Source organism: Balaenoptera borealis (genome assembly GCF_965194805.1).
Source record: "Balaenoptera borealis genome assembly, chromosome: 1".
Classification (NCBI taxonomy): domain Eukaryota; kingdom Metazoa; phylum Chordata; class Mammalia; order Artiodactyla; family Balaenopteridae; genus Balaenoptera; species Balaenoptera borealis.
This window is the reverse complement of record NC_138860.1, coordinates 79131027-79152049: the sequence shown is the minus strand read 5'-3', so window position 1 is coordinate 79152049 and position 21023 is coordinate 79131027. Positions and strand designations below refer to the sequence as shown.

General features: G+C 36.0%; 1 protein-coding gene across 1 annotated transcript; it reads right to left on the bottom strand.

Annotated features, from left to right (window-relative positions):
- Window positions 1-259: 259 nt before the first annotated feature.
- On the bottom strand, window positions 260-11203 carry OR6K3 (olfactory receptor family 6 subfamily K member 3). Its single transcript, XM_082406917.1, is given in 4 exon segments — window positions 260-10601; window positions 10603-10880; window positions 10884-11134; window positions 11137-11203. Coding segments are annotated over 4 exon segments (942 nt in total). The 5' UTR covers window positions 11186-11203; the 3' UTR covers window positions 260-10237.
- Between the last annotated feature and the right edge of the window lie 9820 nt (window positions 11204-21023).

Genomic DNA, 21023 nt, shown 5'->3' with positions numbered 1-21023 from the left:
CCTCAGGAGTCTGTTACCCACCCAGACAGGAGGGAGCTAAAGCAGCGGCTGTTTAGAGCTCTCTTCCTCACTCAGGCCGGGGGGATGGGGGGTTGGGGGGGAGGGAGGGATACCTTAATCATAATTGTAATGCGGGGCAAGCCTGAGGCAGCAGAGGTTGCAACAGCCTGAGGCAGGCTGCGTGTTCTCCTGGGAAAGTTGTCCCTGGATCACGGGATCCTGGCAGTGGTGTGCTGCACAGGATCCTGGGGGGATGTGGTTAGGACTTGAACTTGCACACAGGATTCTTGGTGGCAGTGGCTGCAGCATTAGTGGTTCATGCCCGTCTCTAGGGTCTGAGCTGATAGCCACAGCTCGTACCTGTCTCTGGAGCTCACTTAGGCAGTGCTCTGCCTTCTGTGAGCACACTGGGAAGGAATACCCTCTCCTCATGCACCTCAAAACAAAGGTCTCTTGCCTCTCTGGCAGGTCCAGACATTTTCCCAGACTCTCTCCTGGCTAGCTGTGGTGCACTAGCCCCCTTCAGGCTGTGCTCACACAGCCAACCCCAGTCCTCTCCTTGGGGTCTGAACTCCAAAGCCCGAGCCTCAGCTCCTAGCCCACACCTGCCCTGGCAGGTGAGCAGACAAACCTCTCATGCTGGTGAGTGCTGGTTGGCACCGATCCTCTGTCAGGGAATCTTTCCGCTTTGCCCTCTGCACCTCTGTTGCTGTGCTCTCCTCCGTGGCTCCAAAGATTTCCCCTGCCCACTCCCCATCTCCACCAGTGAAGGGTCTTCCTAGTGTGTGGAAACTTTTCCTCCTTCACAGCTCCCTCCCAGAGGTGTGGGTCCTGTCCCTATTCTTTTGTCTCTGTTTTTTCTTTTTTCTTTTGCCTTACCCAGGTACGTGGGGATTTCCTTGCCTTTTGGGAAGTCTGAGGTCTTCTGCCAGCATTCAGTTGGTGTTCTGTAGGAGTTGTTCCACATGTAGATGTATTTTTGATGTATTTGTAGGGAGGAGGTGATCTCCACGTCTTACTCCTCCACCATCTTGAAGGTCCTCTGTTAACCTATTTTTTAACCTTCAGTTTGATTGCGAATTTCTCCATTGTTCATTTGGATTCTATCAATTTTTGTCATAAATCTTAAGCCTATGTTTTTTGAAACACAGACAATACAGTGTATTCCATTTTAGTTAGAAACAGATTGATTTTTGTATGGCTTTGTTTCAAGATAATTTCATTTATTATAACTGTTGTAGAAATTTTAAAATTTCCTCATGTCATAGTCTCTTTATTTCCAGAATTTCAATTCATTAATATTGCATTTCTAGGATTTAGTTTTCACATAATCTATCTTGCATGACATTATATTTTCTTTGAATTTTATGATATTTTCTCAAGTCAAAACTCTAGATTAGTTTTCTAGTGGTCAATATTTTCTTTACTTCTTCCATTGAATTTTTTTATTTTTTAATGATTTTTATTTATCACTAACATTACCATAACAAAATAATACATTTCATACATTAAAAGACCTCTACAATTTCTTTATAGATTTAAATTTAGAATATTTAAAATTATTTTTGTAATTCTTTCTTAGGGCAACTTATGGTTAAATATTTGCTATTTTTAACAGAATATGCACATTTTTAACATACCTTAACCTCTGTCCAACTGTTGTACCATACCTGAAAATGCAGATTCCAATGTAGAGTTCTCATACACACACATGTACACACATATGTACACACACACACACACACATACACATCCCTAAATGGCACACACAAAACATACACAGAGACATATACACAGTGCTGGGGGATGGGATGGGGACATATGTGCCTTCAAAATAAGCAAACAAAGAGAAAGCCTGTGGGCAGCAATGAAGACCCAATGCAGACAAAAATAAAGAAAGAAAAATAAATAAATTTTTTTTAAAAATCGAGTAGTAGAAGATTTTTTAAGTAGGAAGAAGGCCCAATAGGTGACCTATGAGCTCTCTCTTTGGAATCTGTTCTTGAAATCTTTTCAGTCAGGCTCCTAAAGAGGCAATCCATTAGAGATATTGAAAAGAATCAGAGATTCTTAATGAATACATAAGTCTTCCTATTCAAGTTCCTCAATTGAATTACAGATGAGGTAATTTTCTGAGAATTAGAATTTTAAGGATAGGAGATTTGGAGAAAATGGCTGAAATGCCTCAAGGAAAAAAAAATGAGCTAACTAATACATTCAGTGTTTTCTCTGTTACATTCATGGCCTACCTAAGGTTGGAGATCACACTTTTTTTTTCCCTTCAGCAGCAGTCAGGAATCTAGTTGTAGTATCTAAAACATTACATGGTGGCATTGACTCAAAGTACTTGATAGAATAAGGTAGACTTGTCCAAGAGAGAAAAACACCCAAAGATAATGGCATAAGTTCTTTAGCTTTGTGGATTTGGGGGTTTAAGATGGATGGAAAAGAATGTGAAGACAATAAGGCATTGATAACTGCGAAAATAGATAGAGGTCTAGAGACTGATATTTCAATGAGACTCAAGAGGAATTGTAACAGAAATAATCTAATTAATGAGCTAAAAGGAAAAGACCATATTCTTAAAGACAAATATATTAAAGTTTAAAATATTTAAGACGGAATACTTACTATATGTCTAAAGTCCTAGACATGGGAGAAAATTGATGCTATAAATTCAAGGGCATTTAGTAAAATTTTCTGAGAAAAGTTGTTAGATGAGTCATTCTTGTGGACTTTAATGTCTTCAGATGACCCAACTAGGACTGAAGGTATCAAACTATATGCCAAAGAAACAATCTTTAGGTAGCAGCAATATAAGGAGGTAGAGAATACCAATAAGACATTTTCCCTAGAATTTTCCTCAGCCTAGAGGCACATGGGAAGTGGTAGAACAGGAAACTTTCATCTGAAAAAGGTATTGATTTTAGAAAAGAGGTTGATTTCAGTTAAACGAGGAGGTAAATAGACATTATAGACACAGAGAAGGTTATTTGCCAAGGGAAAAAATGCTGTTGGGGAGTCATAGGAAAGAATAGGAAGGAATGATATTAGTCGGGATTAGTAAGAACAGAGCTATATTGGGATGAGACTCCCAGACAAATGATAAAAGACTATTATACTAGATAATGGCCAAATATGTTAGGATTGAAAAAGGTGTCCAAATATTATCTGGAAGCCTGGTTTAAAATATTTCTATATTGGTGCTCAGTTTCATGGGAGCTATGAAACGGAGGTGGGGAGGTGGGAATTGTCACTTTCTCTCATCACACTATCACAGTAAATGATTCAAAGATTCACTGTTACTTTCACTTGTTTCAGTTGTTGCTTTAATCCACTACTCTGACACCTGGCAGTTCAACTCTCTCTTAGCTCAGCTGAGCCCTGACACATACCCATAAAGAGATTAAGGGAAGGGGCAAAGAAGATTTATATTATCTCCAATTACAAATCAGTGAAGAGATAACTACTACTAATTCCTTAAAATGGAGAGGTTTTGGACCTTTAAAGCAGTCAGAGCTGTTGTCTTCTTGTGTTTCTTGCATCTCTATTTCCCCTGAGTGACTGGTATTAATCCTTTTAATAGAATCTAGGTGCTTATATTTTAGCAAAATCAATATTGTGCTCTACAGAACTTAATATGAAATTTATCTGTTGGACACTGGGAGAAGAGAAATGAGCTGACCCAATCCCACTGGAGAAAGGAAGATGTGCATAAAAAAATTGATCTGGAGTTACAGACTGTTTAGTTTGAGTCAATATTCTGGGATATGATTTTCAGAAATAGGCTACTGATATACTTAACCTCTCTTTATTTCATGTTCTCATTTGATTTATATTCACTTCACTGGGAACAGAAACCAGTGTGTAAAACGGTATCCCCTGGATCAGAGTTAATTTAGAGAAAATCTGAAGGTGTAAAAGCAGAGGAACTATATCATTATTAGGGAAAAAGTCTTAATTATTCAGCCCATCATGCCCCAGATAAAACATAACATTTTCACTAATTTTTAATCTTATAAATATATCTCCTCCCCTCTGAACCTAATTCCATTCAGCCATTCATGCAATCTCAAATATGTCCTCAAATATTTGGTATTTACGTCAACAGAAGGAGCACTAGATAAGTGTCCTTCCCTTCTACCCAGTAGGTAATTTACTTTCTCATTAACACCGGACAAACCTGCATCTTGGACCCACGTGCATTCTCCTCTTACCTCTGACAGAGACAATGAGGTCTGCTCCCTTTTCTGTGTTTAAGTAGTTCAAGTCCCTTAAGTACATCAGGAAAGACTGTTATACTTGTTTCTGAAACCTTCTTGGGGAGATTTCTCTACTGGAAGATTTCCCCTGATGACTGGAGAAAAACAGCAATTCTATTTCCCCCTAGGATAATTAGTAGAAACCTTCTCCTCTGATCTTCTCTCATTAGTTCTCCTTTGTGTTAAGAACTCCGAGTCTTCCTTATGTATGGCCTCTTTTGATAGATTTGCTCAGAATCAATACACATGAATACAAATTATTATGAAGAATTTCTTTCAACAGGATTAGGGTTTTTTTTTGTTTTTTTTTTTTTTTTTTTTAACTTCCCTACCCTCTGAAAGGATAGTGGCATTTTTCAAGGCCTGTTGAATTTCCCTGAGGAAGATAAAATATCCATTGCAATAACATTGTTGACTGTAACACACTATGCCATGATAAATTTGTCTACTTTGCTGAAGATACTCCTTTACCACAAGCTCTAAATATAGACCACTACCCCTCAGTATGAGCCCACACATACAGGATTAGTTTTAGTGGTTCCAATAAAGATTTTAGCATAATGTGGGGATACCAATCATCTCCATATGGCAAAGAAAATGGCACAATCTTAACTCTTCCCTGTATCCATGCCCTTTGCAAGGTGATTTAGCAGCTCTTCCTACCAAGAAGTGAAATCTCTTTCCCTCCTCTGAGTCCCCCTTGTGAATTAATTTGGTTATAGAATGCAACAGAAAACATCCTGTGTTCATTTCTGAGCCGAGTCTCAAGAAGCCCGTGCATTCAGGCTCTGTATTAACACTCCAACCAGCCTTTATGTGAAAAATAGGGACTAGCCTGCTGCAGGAGGAAAGACTTGGGAAAGAATGCAACCATCTTAGCTAACATTGTCTTAGTTCAGCCAGCTCTAGGCAAACAGTTGCTGACCCTCGATGCACGAGCGAACCAGGACTAAAAGAACAATCTATTTGATTCCAGCCAAAATTAACACATAAATTATGAGATAAAGAGATAGTTTCTGTTTTAAGCTCTAATTCTGGGGCAGTCTGTTCTGTAGCAGAAAAGCATTACTATGTTCCCTTAAATCATCTTTTCCACCTCCACATTTGCTCCACTCTAATTTATATTCATACAACAGGGATGCTGTTCTAAGAATCTAATATCTTACTTCAGTCTCTTCAGTGTCTTCACTTGGCAATTGGAGTAAATTCCAGTATCTCATGACATGGCCTACAAGTTTGCATATTTTGCTTCTAATCTTCATCTCATGGCTCTTACTGTGTTTCATTTGCACATGTGCATTTTGTTCCTACAATGGTTTTCTTAGAAACCCAGCTATTTCTAATCTCAGGATGTGTGCACAATTGTTTTATCTTATATATTTTCCTGGCTGACTCCTTCTCAGTCTTCAAGTGTCAGCTTAAGTGCTGTTTCATCAAAAAAGCGTTCTCTGCCTCTACTTCTAAATAGACATCCAGGCTTATTAATTCTTTTGATGCATATTGCTAAATTACTCTAGAAAAGATTATACTATTTTGATATCCTGTCAGTACTGTCAGAGAGTACATATTTATTTTCTTCATCACATTTAAGTTGTCACCATTTTTAAAAGTACAACTTGTTTTTTAATAAAATGCAATACTTAATTATAAATAAATTAGAAAACTATAGATAAATACAAAGTTAAAAATAGAAACAGCTTATTAACTCTCTATGACAGTCTCTAGGTCCAACCACGTCTCTACAAATGACCCAATTTTGTTCCTTTTTATGGCTGAGTAATATTCCATTGTATCTTTGCACCACATCTTCTTTATCCATTCCTCTGTTGATGGACATTTAGGTTGCTTGCATGTCCTGGCTATTGTAAATAGTGCTGCAATGAACATTGGGGTGCATGAGATATCATCTCACACCTGTTAGAATGGTTATTATCAAAGAGATAAGAAACAACAAATGCTGAGGATGTGGAGCAAAGGGAACCCTTGTACACTGTTGCTGAGAATGTAAATTGATACAGCCACTATAGAAAACAGTACAGTGATTCCTCAAAAAATTAAAAATAGAACTACAATATGATCCAGCAATTCTACTTCTGGATATTTATCTGAAGAAAACAAAACCACTATCTCAAAAAGATAAATGCACCCCCTTGTTCACTGCAGCATTATTTACAATAGCCAAGATATGGAAACAACCTTAGTGTCCATCGATGGGTAATGGATAAAGAAAATGTGGTACGTATATTCAGTGGAATATTATTTAACCATAAAAAAGAGTGAATCTTGCCATTCGTGACAACATGGATAGACCTTGAGGGCATTATGCTAAGTGAAATAAGTCAGACAGAGAAAGACAAATACTGTATGATCTCACTTATATGTGGACTCTAAGAAGCAAAACAAAACAAATAAACAAAACATCAAACTCATAGATACACAGACAGACTGATGGTTGGCAGAGGTGAGGATAAAATGGGTAAAGGGGGTTAAAAGGCACAAATCCCAGCTATAAGATAAATAAGTCATAAGGATGTAACGTACAACATGGAGATTGGGACTATAGTTAATAATACTGTATTGTATATTTGAAAGTTTTCATCACAAGAAAAAAATTTTCTATGTCTGGTAACAGATGTTAACCAGACTTATTGTGGTGATCATTTCACAATATATACAAATATTGAATCATTATGCTGTACATCTGAAACTAATATAATGTTATATATCAATTCCATCTAAATTTTTAAAAAGGTCTGACTAAATAAATAGATAAAAAGTAGAATTATAGAATACATTCCTCACCTGTACAATCTTGCACAACATAGTTATTCCTTGTAAAAAAAAAAAAAAGAGAGAAAGAAACAGCTTATTAAATATGTATTCAAAGATAATCAAAGTTAAAGACCGAAATTCAGTTTTCTTTCAAGCTTAGGCTCACAACCCATTACTAAGAAATGAAATCAGTTCTAAAAATGGTTTTAATGAAATAGAATAGGGGGAAAAAAAGAAGAGAAAAGATAAGAAGTACTGTATGGACTAAGCATAGCCTTTTGTAAAAATATTGTTTTAGTTATAAATATGGATATGAATATGTAAATATATGCATATATGTGTGTCCTATATTATGGTTTAAAATATACTGTGAATCACTTAACACAGTATTTTAGAGATCCCACTTGCTGCTTATTACCTCATTTCTCTGCTTTCAGTGGTAGTAAAACTCCATGAAAGAGTGGTCTGTACTTGAAATTTCCAATTTTTCTTTAATTCTTTTCTATTCAACTGATCAATTCGGGCTTTTACTTCCACTATTTCATGTACACTTCTTTCATTAAGTTTAACAATTACCTCCAAGTGTCTAAGTTCAAAGTCAACTTCCAGTCCTTATCTTACTTGACTATTTGCAGGATTTGACAAAGCCAATCACCTTTTTCTCCTTGATGTATTTTGTTCACTTGAAGTTCAGATCTTTGCTCTATCTTATTGATCATGCCTCTGAATCACATTTTCACTAGCTTTTACTGCTGCCTGGATTATTCATTATTCTCCCTCCATATATCCATGTGAACAACTCAATTTTCTTCAAATCTTTGTTCAAATGTAACCTTCTAATGACGTCCAATTATGATCACTTTATTTAAAATTATGATCTCCCTACCCACACCAGATCCTTTTATCCTGCAACAGTTTTTTTTTTCTATTTCATACAGACTATATGATTTCCTTTCATTTTGCAATTTCTTTCTTATTTTACATATGTATATATATACATTTTAATATCTCCCCTATCACAGTGTAAGCTACATAAGGGCAGGGAATTTTTTTCGGTCTTATCGCAAGCACCTAAAACAGTGCCTGGCATAATGGCCTTAGTAAACATTTGCTGTATGAATAAAGAAATGGGTCACATAATTATTTCCTTAGTGGGTTAGCATCTTTTAAACTCAGCAAGATTTTAGAGCTAACTATAGAAATGTTTAATAGACTCAAAACCTATTATTTATATTTTGCACTAAGGAATTTGTATATATTTAGTATTTTATGTATTTGCATTATTTAAGATAATTTGGCCTATTAGAATACCAAATCTACCTTGCAATTCTAATTTTAGAGTTGTAATTGAGCAATTAATTTATACTTTTTTTAAATCAATCTTACTGAGGTAAAATTTATAGTCCATAAAATGCACACATTAAGTCAAGGTATTAGGCCTTTTTATTTAAAATTGAAATCTTACTACATTTGTCACAGTATTAAAATGTTTAAAAGGATTTAGGATTAGCCATATTTATAATTTTGTTTTTTGTTTTGGAGGGATTTTTAAGATTATAAATGTTATTTTTAAAACCTGTGGAGGCTTTGTTTATTGAGTCAGAAAACTGAGGTACTTGAAAACAAAATAGTGTATATCATATTTAAATGTAATTTAAAATGATTTAATTGCCAAGTTTATAAATCAGACCAAATATTTGTCAGACACCTTTAATAGTGAATAATAAAATCTGTTAGATTTATAAATGGAATACTAAGATTTTAAAGCAGGAATTCAAAGATCGAAGTACTAGGTTTCTAAACATTAACCTCAAATAAATTTCACTTTAATTTTATAACTGAAAAAAAGTCTATATATTTTTCTTCACCACCCCCCCCCCCCAAAATTCTCATGGGTTTCAAAAAGCTCACATTAATATAGACGAGGATTTGCATTTACTGGAGTGAGAGGGGATAAAGGATAGAGATGGTTCCATGAGGCATGAGAGGAAATGGGTCTGGAGCTGATCCAAAGTTGAGAGTTAGCACTTTTTTCCACCTTAACACTCCCAACTGGGTTTAAGGATTTATCTAGCTCCTTGACTGAAGCTGATTGAAACTTTTTTCTTGTGTTCTATACTACTGATATTTCCAGTTTTTGACACCTCTTTTCCTCCCTCACCTTCTGGTTGGCTTCCTGCTTTCTGTGACACCACGGACAACTGGTTTGCTTCCCACAGCACTGGGAAAGAACTTCTTTTTCTAGAGACAATTTACTCAACCCCTAAAACCACTAGTGCAGTTTTGTAGGAGGAAGGCATGGACCTTTATCCCAGAGAATAAAATGTGTGTGAGTTTTTAAATGGTGAGTATAAGTTCCAGGACAGAGAAGAGGAAAGGGAGGAATATTCCAGAACAGAAAAGTGATAAGAACAAAGGCACTGAGGCATGAGACTGGCACAGCATTTTAGTATAACAAAACACAGAACATTATATTGTGATATTGATTTTTTTAAATTAGCATCAAGGTATATAACAGCAAGGTATAACTATATATATTTACATAATTTATGGGGTTTTTTTAGTCCCAAGCCTATATGTCTTGCCTATTTAATTTTCAAGCTTTCAAGAGTGCTTGGTCTGGAATTTTCAAAACTATGTGAAACATAACTCATGAAGGAGTTAATAAAAACAGCATGACACAAACTTCACAAGGTCAGTGGTGATATGGGCTGCACAATTATTGTTATCTATCATAAGGCAACCTATGGAGGGGTAAAGGTCTCTTAGATGAATGTTAGGAAGCCAGGCTTCTTGTTCAGGCTTAAACCACTTCACTGTTACACATCCTGTTAATCTTTTTTAAAATTAAATAATAATAATAATAACTGATATGAGTACTGTGAATATAAAATGAAAGAGTAGGTAAGGGAACTTTTTAGATATTGAAGAAATAAATATGATTATTGTTTAGCCCAGTATCCTCATTGATTTGGAGTTACAAAGTGTAAAAAATATTCCATTATAATCTGTAAATGCTATAAAGATAGGTAAATCACAGAAGACTTCCTCTGTCAGATTAAACAATAGTTCTTATGTTAGAAAATTGGAAGTCATACCCCAACTGCTACATAAAAATAAAGCATGCACAGTAGTTTTAAAAACTGATTTGTTAGCATTTTAAAGTTATGGATATAGTTCTTTGAACAGATATGTGTGAACTCTCATTGGCTTCCAGAGACACTGAACATTTTTTGAGAACAGAGGATTTTCTTGATGGCGTCTTTCATGTCTTTGTTCCTCAAACTGTAGATTATTGGGTTGAAAAGTGGGGCAAGGACAGCGAACATCACTGCAATGTCCTTGTCCAGTAGTGGTGGGAAAGTGACAGAGAAACGCAGGTACATGAGTGTCACGCTGCCAAAAAACAGGAAGAAAATAGTAATGTGGGCCGCACAAGTGGAGAATGCCTTCTGATGGCTCTTACCTGAGGGAATCCTCAGGTTCACAGTGATAATTCTTAAATATGAAAGGGTGATGATACAGACAGAAATCAGGATGGAAATAGCATGAATCACATCTTCAACACATCATGGATGTGTCTGCACAGGCCAAGCATAACACAGGTTCAAAGTCACAGAAGAGTTGATGGATTTGGTTGAGACCACAGAAGGGAAGGGTAGAAATCCACACATTCTCTGGCAGTAGCACAAGAAAGCCAAAGATGCCAGAGCTGGTGGAGAGCTGGATGCATAGTTGAGGGGTCATAATGGTTGCATAGTGGAGAGGCTGGCAGATGGCATCGTACCTGTCAATGACCATCACTGCGAGGAACAGGCCTTCTGTGACCCCAAGTGAGTGGAAAAACTACATCTGCAGGAGGCAGCTAATGAAAGAAATAGTCTTCTCTTTACTGACAAGGTTGGAGAGCATCTTTGGGACGGTCACTCTGGTATACCAAATCTCCAGGAAGGAGAAGACACTGATGAAATTATACATGGGATTGTGAAAATGTGTATCCAGCTGGACAGCAAAGAAGATCATGAAATTTCCAACAATAATGAACACATAAATAAAGAGCAAAGGAATGAAGAATAAGAGACTACCTTTCTCAAATGAGGGAAATCAGAGAAATAAAACTCAGTCACCATTGTCTGATTCTCCCTATCCATATTTTCAGGTGTTTCACTTGTTGCCTGATGGAATCAAATATAAAGAGTCAGAACTCTACCTACATTCAAATAACAATAGAAACTTTCTTTTCAAACAGCTCAACAGCCTTGAAATGAGGTTGATTAAATTAAATAAAGTAAACTATGTGAGCTACTTCGCAAATTATAAAGTGATCGTGTCTAACTTGCAAATACTTTTTTAGTAATGATAATACTTTGTATTATCAACTCTTCTGTTGGCTAAGCAAACAATTTTGCTATTTGGACGTATAAATGTGTACAAACTCTCCTGAATGTCAATTTGGCAATTTTTATTGAGAGTCTTGAGACTGTTTAAAGCCTACCTTTCACCATATAGCCTAAGGAAAATATTTTAAATATTAAAATATGTACAAAGATATTCACTGGAATATTTATAGATATTTTTATCTATCTCTCTAGATAGATAGGTAGATAGTTTTATTTTTGACACAAAATATTGGAGACACAAAATTAGTTATGACAAAATGATCCCCTCTGTCGATATGAATAAGACCATTTTTAAGTAGGTATCTTAAAAACTAAGTGCAGTACTGTCTTCCCTTGCTGGCCTCATAATTAACAAAATAGAGTAAATGGAAGAGCCAAATATCATACTGAATTCAATTTACTTTAAAGCACAACACCTTAGACCCGTGTGATATATCTGTGCATGCAAGTTAATCTTAACCTGGGTTAGTTAATAGTCAACAGTAAAGAGGGTTAGTTAATAGTTGAAATACCCTAATCTAGAAATCACACTCTAGGAGTGGTTTGGTAACATTTCAAAGACTTTAGTTAGTGGTCTACAGCCAGAGGCAGGTAGCTTCAAGTATCCAGAACTGCATCTTCATCATAGGGCTCATTAATTAGCGTAGAGCAGGTCTCCTCAAGTTCAGCACTATTAACATTATGCACCAGATAATTTTTTGCTAGGGGTTGGGAAGTGAGGGGTTTCCCATGCATTGTAGGATGTTTGGCAGCGACCCTGGCCTCTACATGTTAGATATCAATAGCACCGACCCTTTCTTCAGCCATGATAAACAAAAGGTCTCTAGAAATTGCCAAATATTTTTGCAGGGGACGGGTGGGAGTAAAATTGCCCCAGTTGAAAACCAGTGGCATACAGAACTTTAGATTTCTTTTTCTGGTTAGAAGCCAAGTGACTGAATATGTGGACTGGCTAGAAATAAACCTAAACTATTTCTTGAAGTGATATTAGAATGTGAGCTTGTCAAGCAGCTTATACAGTGTGGAGGGGTGAATAGGTCCATGATTCATTCATTTCTGTGCTCCTCCCTTAACATAGAATCCATCACCTGATCTCACCAGGTTAGCTTTTCTACCAGTGAGAATTTTGTTACATTTTGTCTTTGATAGAATCTTCGTTCATTCTTCTAATCGGAGAGCCTAAGGAATAGAGTTGGGACTTCCATGGGCTTCCAAAAACAAGTTTGATAGTGGTTTTTGTGCCTCCTAGCTAATAAATGTTTGTGCACATGGCAGAATTCTGAGACCTGCCTTCATTGCATTAAACTACCTGATAGTTTAGCTATTGGAGATGGAAATTCTATAATTTCATGACATGATAGAGGTATTAAGGAGCACTATGATGGTAATCAGACTGTAATGTATAAATGCATCAAATGAACAGGTACACCTTAAACTTACACAATGTTATATGTCAATTTATCTCAATTTTTAAAATTTAAATAAAGAAACAGATTAATCAGCAGAGGTGAAGAGTCATAGTTCTAGTGGCCCAGACAAAATTTAATAGGTTACCTTATGACCACCTCTAGTACTACAACACAGATTCTCCAAAATCCCTCATCCCTGAACTACTTACTGTCTTTCCCCCTACCTCACATGCCTACAAAATGTCAGCAAAGTTTCCACAATCTTTCTTCATTTAAAACCAATGGAAAAAAAAAATCTGGTTCCCCGTATTCTTCCCCAATGTATAGCAAACAAAACCATTCACCCATATGCCAAAGTACAGAGCCCACCCCTCATCCTGTACCGACATCTTTCAGAAACTGAAGGCTGCCTCCTGTTTCCCAAATGTCTTCATCTTCATTGTTCTGCAGTCCAGCAAATCAGGTTATAACCACAACCACAAATCTAGCTTCTCAGAGAATAGCCCAGTGGGAGAAAGGCTTTCTTCTGAAGGGTTCTCCCCCAATGCCTAGAGGAAAGCAACTCCATGTCCCATGTGGTTAATTAGAGGAACACTTGCTGCCATGCTCCCATTCAGGAGGTTGCAATACCTATGGGAAGCTAGGTCTTTGAGTCAGGCTAGAAATCAGAAGGAAAGAGATACTTAGTTTCTTTTCTGTCTAAGGGGTGAAAGAATTGTTTATATAAAAAGTGTCTGCTGAAACAGAGGAAGGGTAAGGACCAAAGGAGTCAAGCTAACAAAATGTGGTTCAAAGGCAGAAGGATTTTCTCCATTCTTCACTGAAGGAGATTCAGAGCAGTTCAGAGATAGCACAGCACATCTCTGAAGTATACTATAGAAGATTCTGTCAGCAACTGCACAGTACAGCTCCGCAGAACTTCTTCAGAAGGATCCAGGATATCAAAGGACCATTATCAGTCGTGGCAGGAAGGAGGGGCTCACATGCATGAGATTTCACGGGTCTACTGAACCCAGAGGCAGAGAGCCCCAAGGAGCTGGAGCGAGGATTTCACACTCCTTGACTGTTTGATAAAGCTTACATTTAAACTATTTTGGCCTAGTTTCCTACCACTGGCTCTACTTATTACCTCTTTTATCTTTGATATTTTTAGTTTCTCTTTTACTACTGACTCCTTCCCCTCTCTTTCAAACATGCACATTTTATTACTGTATCATAGTATCTAAGACACAGTATATCTACTATACCTCAGAGAAAGTTAACCTTGATTACATTGCCAACTCCAGTTTTTTCATCTTTTCATTAGCAAACTTCTCAAACGTCATCCACATTGACTAGTTCATTTTGTATCAATTTATTTATTCATCCTCCACAGACTATGCAGAAGCCATACGGCTAAAATTGCATTAATTCCACATTTGCCAATGATCCTCTAACCACAAAATGTTATTGCCATTTTTTCAGTTTTCATTTCCCCTGACAATATTCACTCAGCAAATATATCTAAAGCGGTTTCAAGACATTAAAAACAGGGAATAATGATAATAATAAAGCTAGATCATTTCCAAATTTCACCCGTTGATCATTTATTTGTTCTTGTAATTCTCTTTCTTGATTTTCATGATACAGTCATGTCCTTGTTCTCTGTTAGTTCCCTGAACACTTTGGAAGAAGATCGTAAAATAGACTTAGGTTCAAATTCTGCCTCTGTCACCTACTTAGCTACATGGCAATGAGGGATGATGCATAACTCATTTCAACTTTAGTTTCCTCACCTTTAAAGTGGTTGAGAATAATGCCTAATTTACAAGAATACTGAAAAAGATGAAATGAGATGAAATACATAAATGCCTTAATATATTTTTGGCACATACTTAGTAAATACTATATATTATTATTAATTATTATTAAACCCATTTTCCTCCACCCACCAATTATATTCTTTGTCTCTCTTGTCGTTCCCTACACTTTTTTTCTAGTATCTGGTGCATCCTCATAGTTCATTTATAATCTCTACTTAAATAACACTTATATCTGTGTTCATAGGCTTGTCATCTCTTCTGAAGTTCAGTTCTTCATCCTTAATGGCAATCAGAAATTTCTACTTAGAAGTTCTTTCACATCTCAAAATAACATATCTATAACTCATCTTATAATCACCTCACTCCCTTACTAGCTTTTGCTTTAGCTGTTGCTTGATCTGTCAGTAATGGTGCCTGAAAACTAACTCAAACTTAAAATCTGTCTATTTAATGGTCATCTTTCAGTTGTCAAATCCTATTGATTATTCATGTATATTCTTATCTTTTTATCTTCATTATTACTGTCTTATTTAGCCCATTACCCCAGACTATTGTAGAAAAGAGTCTGATGCCTGAATGGTGATGAATAAATGCTAGTTACACGAATTAATGATATTTCCTACTTCCATAATTTCTCTGCATTCTACACATTATCAAGGTGCAATTTTGTTCATTAATGTTCACTCAAAAATTACCTAATGACTTCATATTTCTTGTAAAATATATTTTAAAAATCCCAAATCTAGGCATTCAAAGACCTCCAAAATCCACCTAACCTGACCCTCCAATGCTGTTTCTCCACTAATTCACTCTACAAGCCCTCTATTTCAAATCAAATATATTTAATATCCTACAAACATAGTTCTTGTATTTTCACTTCTAGACCTTAGCTAATCCTCTTCATTAAGCATATGTTAATTGAGTCCCTGGGCTGTACACTAGAAGTTCAAATATGAATAAATAATTATAGATAATCATCAAATTTAGGCACATATCTAGATAATTTCTACAACATATGTATGCATTAGATGCTTTAGTAACACAAAAGAAGGCCCCCAAACCAGCCTGGGAATAAAAAAAGACTTCCTGGAGGAGCGGATAATGTGCTGAATCTTGAAAAGTTGGTAAGAATTACAGAGGTGAAGTGTGTGCACATGTTTTGGGTAGGGAGAAGAAAGGCAGGGTTGAAATTTCAGGAAGAGGGAAGAACAGGAAAAAAACCAAAGCACAATGGATCAACATAGCATTGTGAGAGTATAGCTACAAAGAGTTTGGTTGCTGGGACTTACAGTGTAAGGCAGGGAATAGAGTGGGAAATGGGGCTATAGAGATGTGTAAGCAAAAGCTCAGGAATGTCCTTTATTTTCTCTGTCTTCCTTCTTCTTAGATTAACCAAGTCCTATTAAATGATACTGCAAGTTAAGTGAAAAATCATGATAGGGAATATATATTTGGGAATAATTAGTAGAGTTGTAATTGAAAGGAAAAGTTAATGTTTAGCTAGATTTGAGTTCAGAGGCTCAAGGTTCAATTTCTTCCCTGCCTTGTATTGCCTATGTGAACTGGAGCAAGCCTTTAGCTGCTATGAATTGTTCCATGTGCAAAATGGGAATAACTCTTGTCTTGGCTTCCTCATACAAATAACTGTTTATTTTTAATTGTGGTGAAAAGCATGTAACATAAAATTTACCATAGTAAACATTTTTAAGCATACAGATAGATATTTTTAAAGAATTAAATGAGATGTGTATTTAAAACTTCAAAAATATTATTATTATCTCAGCAGAAGAAATGAAAAACATAGTGAAAAATGAGTGAAAAGCTGAGAAGAGAATAGTGTTTACTGATGGTCTATTCCAGAGAAGCATGATCCTGAGTGAAGTCTATTTTGACTCCTATAGCTATTCTGGGCCCCAGAGCCCAGATCTATACTCCGTTATGAGAGATAAGGTTATTTAGCCACAGGAAAGATTTTGAGTCCTGACCCTGAGGAATGCCTAATTCCTATGTGACACTTTTCCCCTAATATGTCCCTTAGAGGGGAGAATGAGATGCACCACATTTTTTAGATCCTGCATTATTTAAAGAGAAACTCCCAGGAAAGACAATCTTTGCATTCTAGATATTCCCTAAAGAGCATTCAGAAACATCTATATCCTTATTGACAAACTAGCAGAGGGGGCAGGTTGTTGCAGAGATTCTGAGGAGCGTTCTTGTGGTCTCAGGCAAGGTACATGCTAAAGACTATTAAAAGGACATTATCCAGTTAAGACTGCTAACCTGCCTTTTACTGTTATTGTGCCTGCCCAATAATTTCCCTATACCCTTAGATCTTCTGTACCCAAATTGTCCTGGCCTTTCAGGGTAAAATTTTTTCAATATATGGAGTAAAACTTCATATTTTTAGGACTTTATCACGTAAGTAAAGAAATTAGAATAATGAGATAGGAAATCTAGAAGCAACATTAGGAAGAATATAGTTCAGCTAACAGCTAAAGATGCTGATAATATCTAAGGTGTTTCCAACACTAAAATGTTGAAGTTAAAAGAATTCTGGATTCCTGGGGACTTTCAGAGGAATTTACTGCTTTTTTCCAGGATTAAAATCTAATGCAAGTTTCTTTTTACTCTACAAGGAATATTTGTAGGCTGAGCGCCTTGGGCACTGATGATTATCTTCATTCCAGGATTTTTTAAAATGTACTTTATGTGTCTCAGGAGCAAAAATAATGTTTTGTTCAACTTTATTAGCCCCTGAACCTATGGCAGTGACTGACACATAGCAGAGGATCAATAAATAATTATGTTAATTGAATAAATGTATAGATGATTAATAACAATGCAAACTTACTACTGAGAAAAGCCTCACTCAAAGCAACAAAGTAGTCACTCTATTTGCCTTTTATGAGCCACTTAACTCTGAACTTACTTTTTCATAGCCCCATAGTCTCTTCTTGCTTTATCCATCTGTGCTCTCCATAATGACTACTCAGCCTGGCCATTCTCTGGTACTTTAGGCTGAGAAATGATAACACAAAAAAGACAGAGAAGTGGCTACTTCCATCAGAGAACACTCAGATCTCTCACATATTTCCCCATGCAGGCCCTCTGCCCTTCTGCTTCACTGGTGCCTGTTCCCTTCTAAAGTCTATCTCTCCTACCTTTCTTTCCCAAGGCTTGAGGCATAAGGCAAGAAGCATCTTCTATAAGTTAATTTTCCTAGCCTTCAATGCATTTATTTTAATCTGTGTATGACCTGAAAATAAAAAAAACACATTAGCTCTCTCATCTCACACCTAGTACAGTCTTAAATATATAGTGGTACTCAGAATAAGAAACAGAATGACTGATGAATCCTGATCTAAATTTCCCACCGTGGTATGAATAATAGTAGTGGCTTCTAAGACCTACAAACCAGGCTTCCAGTTATTGCTTTGGATCCTAGCTATGTGAATTTGGGCAAGTTATTTTTCCCCTCTGGTTCTCAATTTCTCTACCCGTAAAACAATCATAATCATCTCTCTACCATAAGTAGAAATAAATGAGATAAATGAGATAAAATATGTAAGGTGCCTAATATCGTGACCACCACAGGGGAACTCTTCAATAACACTATTTTGTTTATCCTTTATGATTCCCTCTGAGGAGCCTTTTGTCTACTTGAGGGAGATAATGCTGATATTCAGATATTTAAAATGCAAAAATACTGTTAGACATGATGAAAGAGGAAAATATGCTTTTTTTTTGAAAAAAAACCTTGCAAGTCATATATTTGATATTACATAGTTCATATTATTATTAGTCATATATAGCACATTAAGTCAAATCAATTCTAGTCAACATGCATATCATATCCAATAGATCATGAGCTTAATCAGCAAGCCACATGAAACCATCAACCTGCTTGGCATGTGTCCCTCTTCTCTCTCTGGTACCATAACTTTTGGGGGTTTCTATTAATGAGCTTTATCAGACATCTGGTTCTTACTTCAGGACCACCCCACCTAAAATCGCCCACTCTTTCCCTTTAAATAAGACATCCTGATGGACTAGTGACTACTCAGCCCATGCTCACACATAACTGTGGTTTCATGTGTTTGGTATTTTTTAATTTTTAAAGGGATGCTGTAACTCAGCTATGGCCATCTGAAGCCTTAACATAGCCAAATAAATTGTAGCTGGACTTTAATTGAATATTATTTACCAACATCATCAACCGTAAGTTGCTATTCAGTCAATGGTTACAGGACATGAGGGAACTGCAGACACACATGCACATACGTACATGTACATGCATATGCGTGTGTGTACACATACACGTATACATACTTATATAAGTAGGCATATATGCATATGCATTGAACAGGTAAATGACCTGTTTAACAAACCCCTGTTACCCCCAATAAACCCCATGCTCTACATGCCTGTAAGGCCCTGCCAAACCCCCAAAACAAGGCAAAACATACAAATACATAGAATTTAGCTATCTACCCAATAAACATGAACAACTTAATGCTCAAAATTAGATAGACCTAGAGAATAAACCCTAATCATACCAATAAACTACTTAGATATTTACCATTTATATAGATAGACATCTCCCTAGATCTATCAAGCATTTTTTATCAAAATTTTAACACTAAATCTAACATAAACCACATAAAATAACTATATACATGTTACTTCACTATGTAAAAACAGCTTGTTAACGTAGCTTAAAATCTAAAGCAAGGCACTGAAAATGCCTAGATGAATTTACCAACTCCATAAATACATAAGTTTGGTCCCAGCCTTTCTATTAGTTTTTTGTTTTTTTTTTTGTTTTTTTAATTGGGGTATAGTTGTTTTACAATGATGTGTTAGTTTCTACTGTACAGAGAAGTGGCATTCCCTGCGCTATACAGCAGGTTCTCATTAGTTATCTATTTTATACATAGTAGTGTATATATGTCAATCCCAGTATCCCAATACATCCCACCTTCCCTTCCTTTGGTGTCCATAGGTTTGTTCTCTACATCTGTGTCTCTATTTCTGCCTTGCAAACCAGTTCATCTATACCATTTTTCTAGATTCCACATATATGCGTTACTATACGATATTTGTTTTTCTCTTTCTGACTTACCTCACTCTGTATGACAGCCTCTAGGTCTATCCACGTCTCTACAAATGACCCAATTTCATTCCTTTTTATGTCTGAGTAATATTCCACTGTATATATGTACAACATCTTCTTTATCCATTCATCTGTCAATGGACATTTAGGTTGTTTCCATGACCTGGCTATTGTAAATAGTGCTGTAATGAACATTGGGGTGCATGTGTCTTTTTGAATTATGGTTTTCTCTGGGTATATGCCCAGTATATTGCTGGGCCATATGGTAATTCTATGAGAGGGTTTACTTCTGGCAGTGAGGATCAATAACTCTTCTATGATAATGGGAACATTTACCGGACATTGGCAACTTGGATTCCAACAGGAAGAGATCAAGAAAATAGAAAGGAGAAATGACATAAAAATAAAAATGCAGGAAATTTGTCCTATATGGCAGAGCTGATGGGTATGTAGAAAAATATTTGGCTTAACAATTTGACTGGCAAATAGAGAAAGACAAATGTCATATGATATCGCTTATATGTGGAATCTAAAAAAATGGTACAAATGAACTTATTTACAAAACAGAAATAGAGTCACAGATGTAGAAAACAAATTTATGGTTACCAAGGGGGGGAGGGATAAACTGGGAGATTGGAATTGACATGTACACACTACTATATATAAAATAGATAACTAATAAGGACCTACTGTACAGCACAGGGAACTCTATTCATACTCTGTAATGGCCTATATGGGAAAAGAGTCTAAAAAAAGAGTGGAGATATATATATATATATATATATATATATATATATATATATATATATATATATATATATATATATATATAACTGATTCACTATGCTGTATATCTGAAACTAACACAACATTGTAAATCAAGTACACACCAAGAAAAAATTTTTAAAAATTAAAAAAAATAAATTGAAATCTATAAAAGGTAAAAGGAAAAAAAAATTGACAGGAACCTGATGAGAAAAGGCAATAAATATCAGGCTAAGACCTTTGGGTTTTATCCTTGAACGTTTTTGGAAAGACGAGGGACAGTAAAAGCCATGCTTGGAAATGTTCATCTGTAGAATGACTTGATGGAGGTAAGAAGACCAGTGAAAAAGATGTTAAAATAGTCAAGGTAAGAGATAAGCATACTGCTATCACTGAGTTTAATTAGCCTTGCAAAAAATTTAGTTGTCCTCTCTCCCCAACAACTAGATGCTGGCCTGATTTCTTTTGCAGCTGATTTTTGTGACACTTTCTTCACAAGA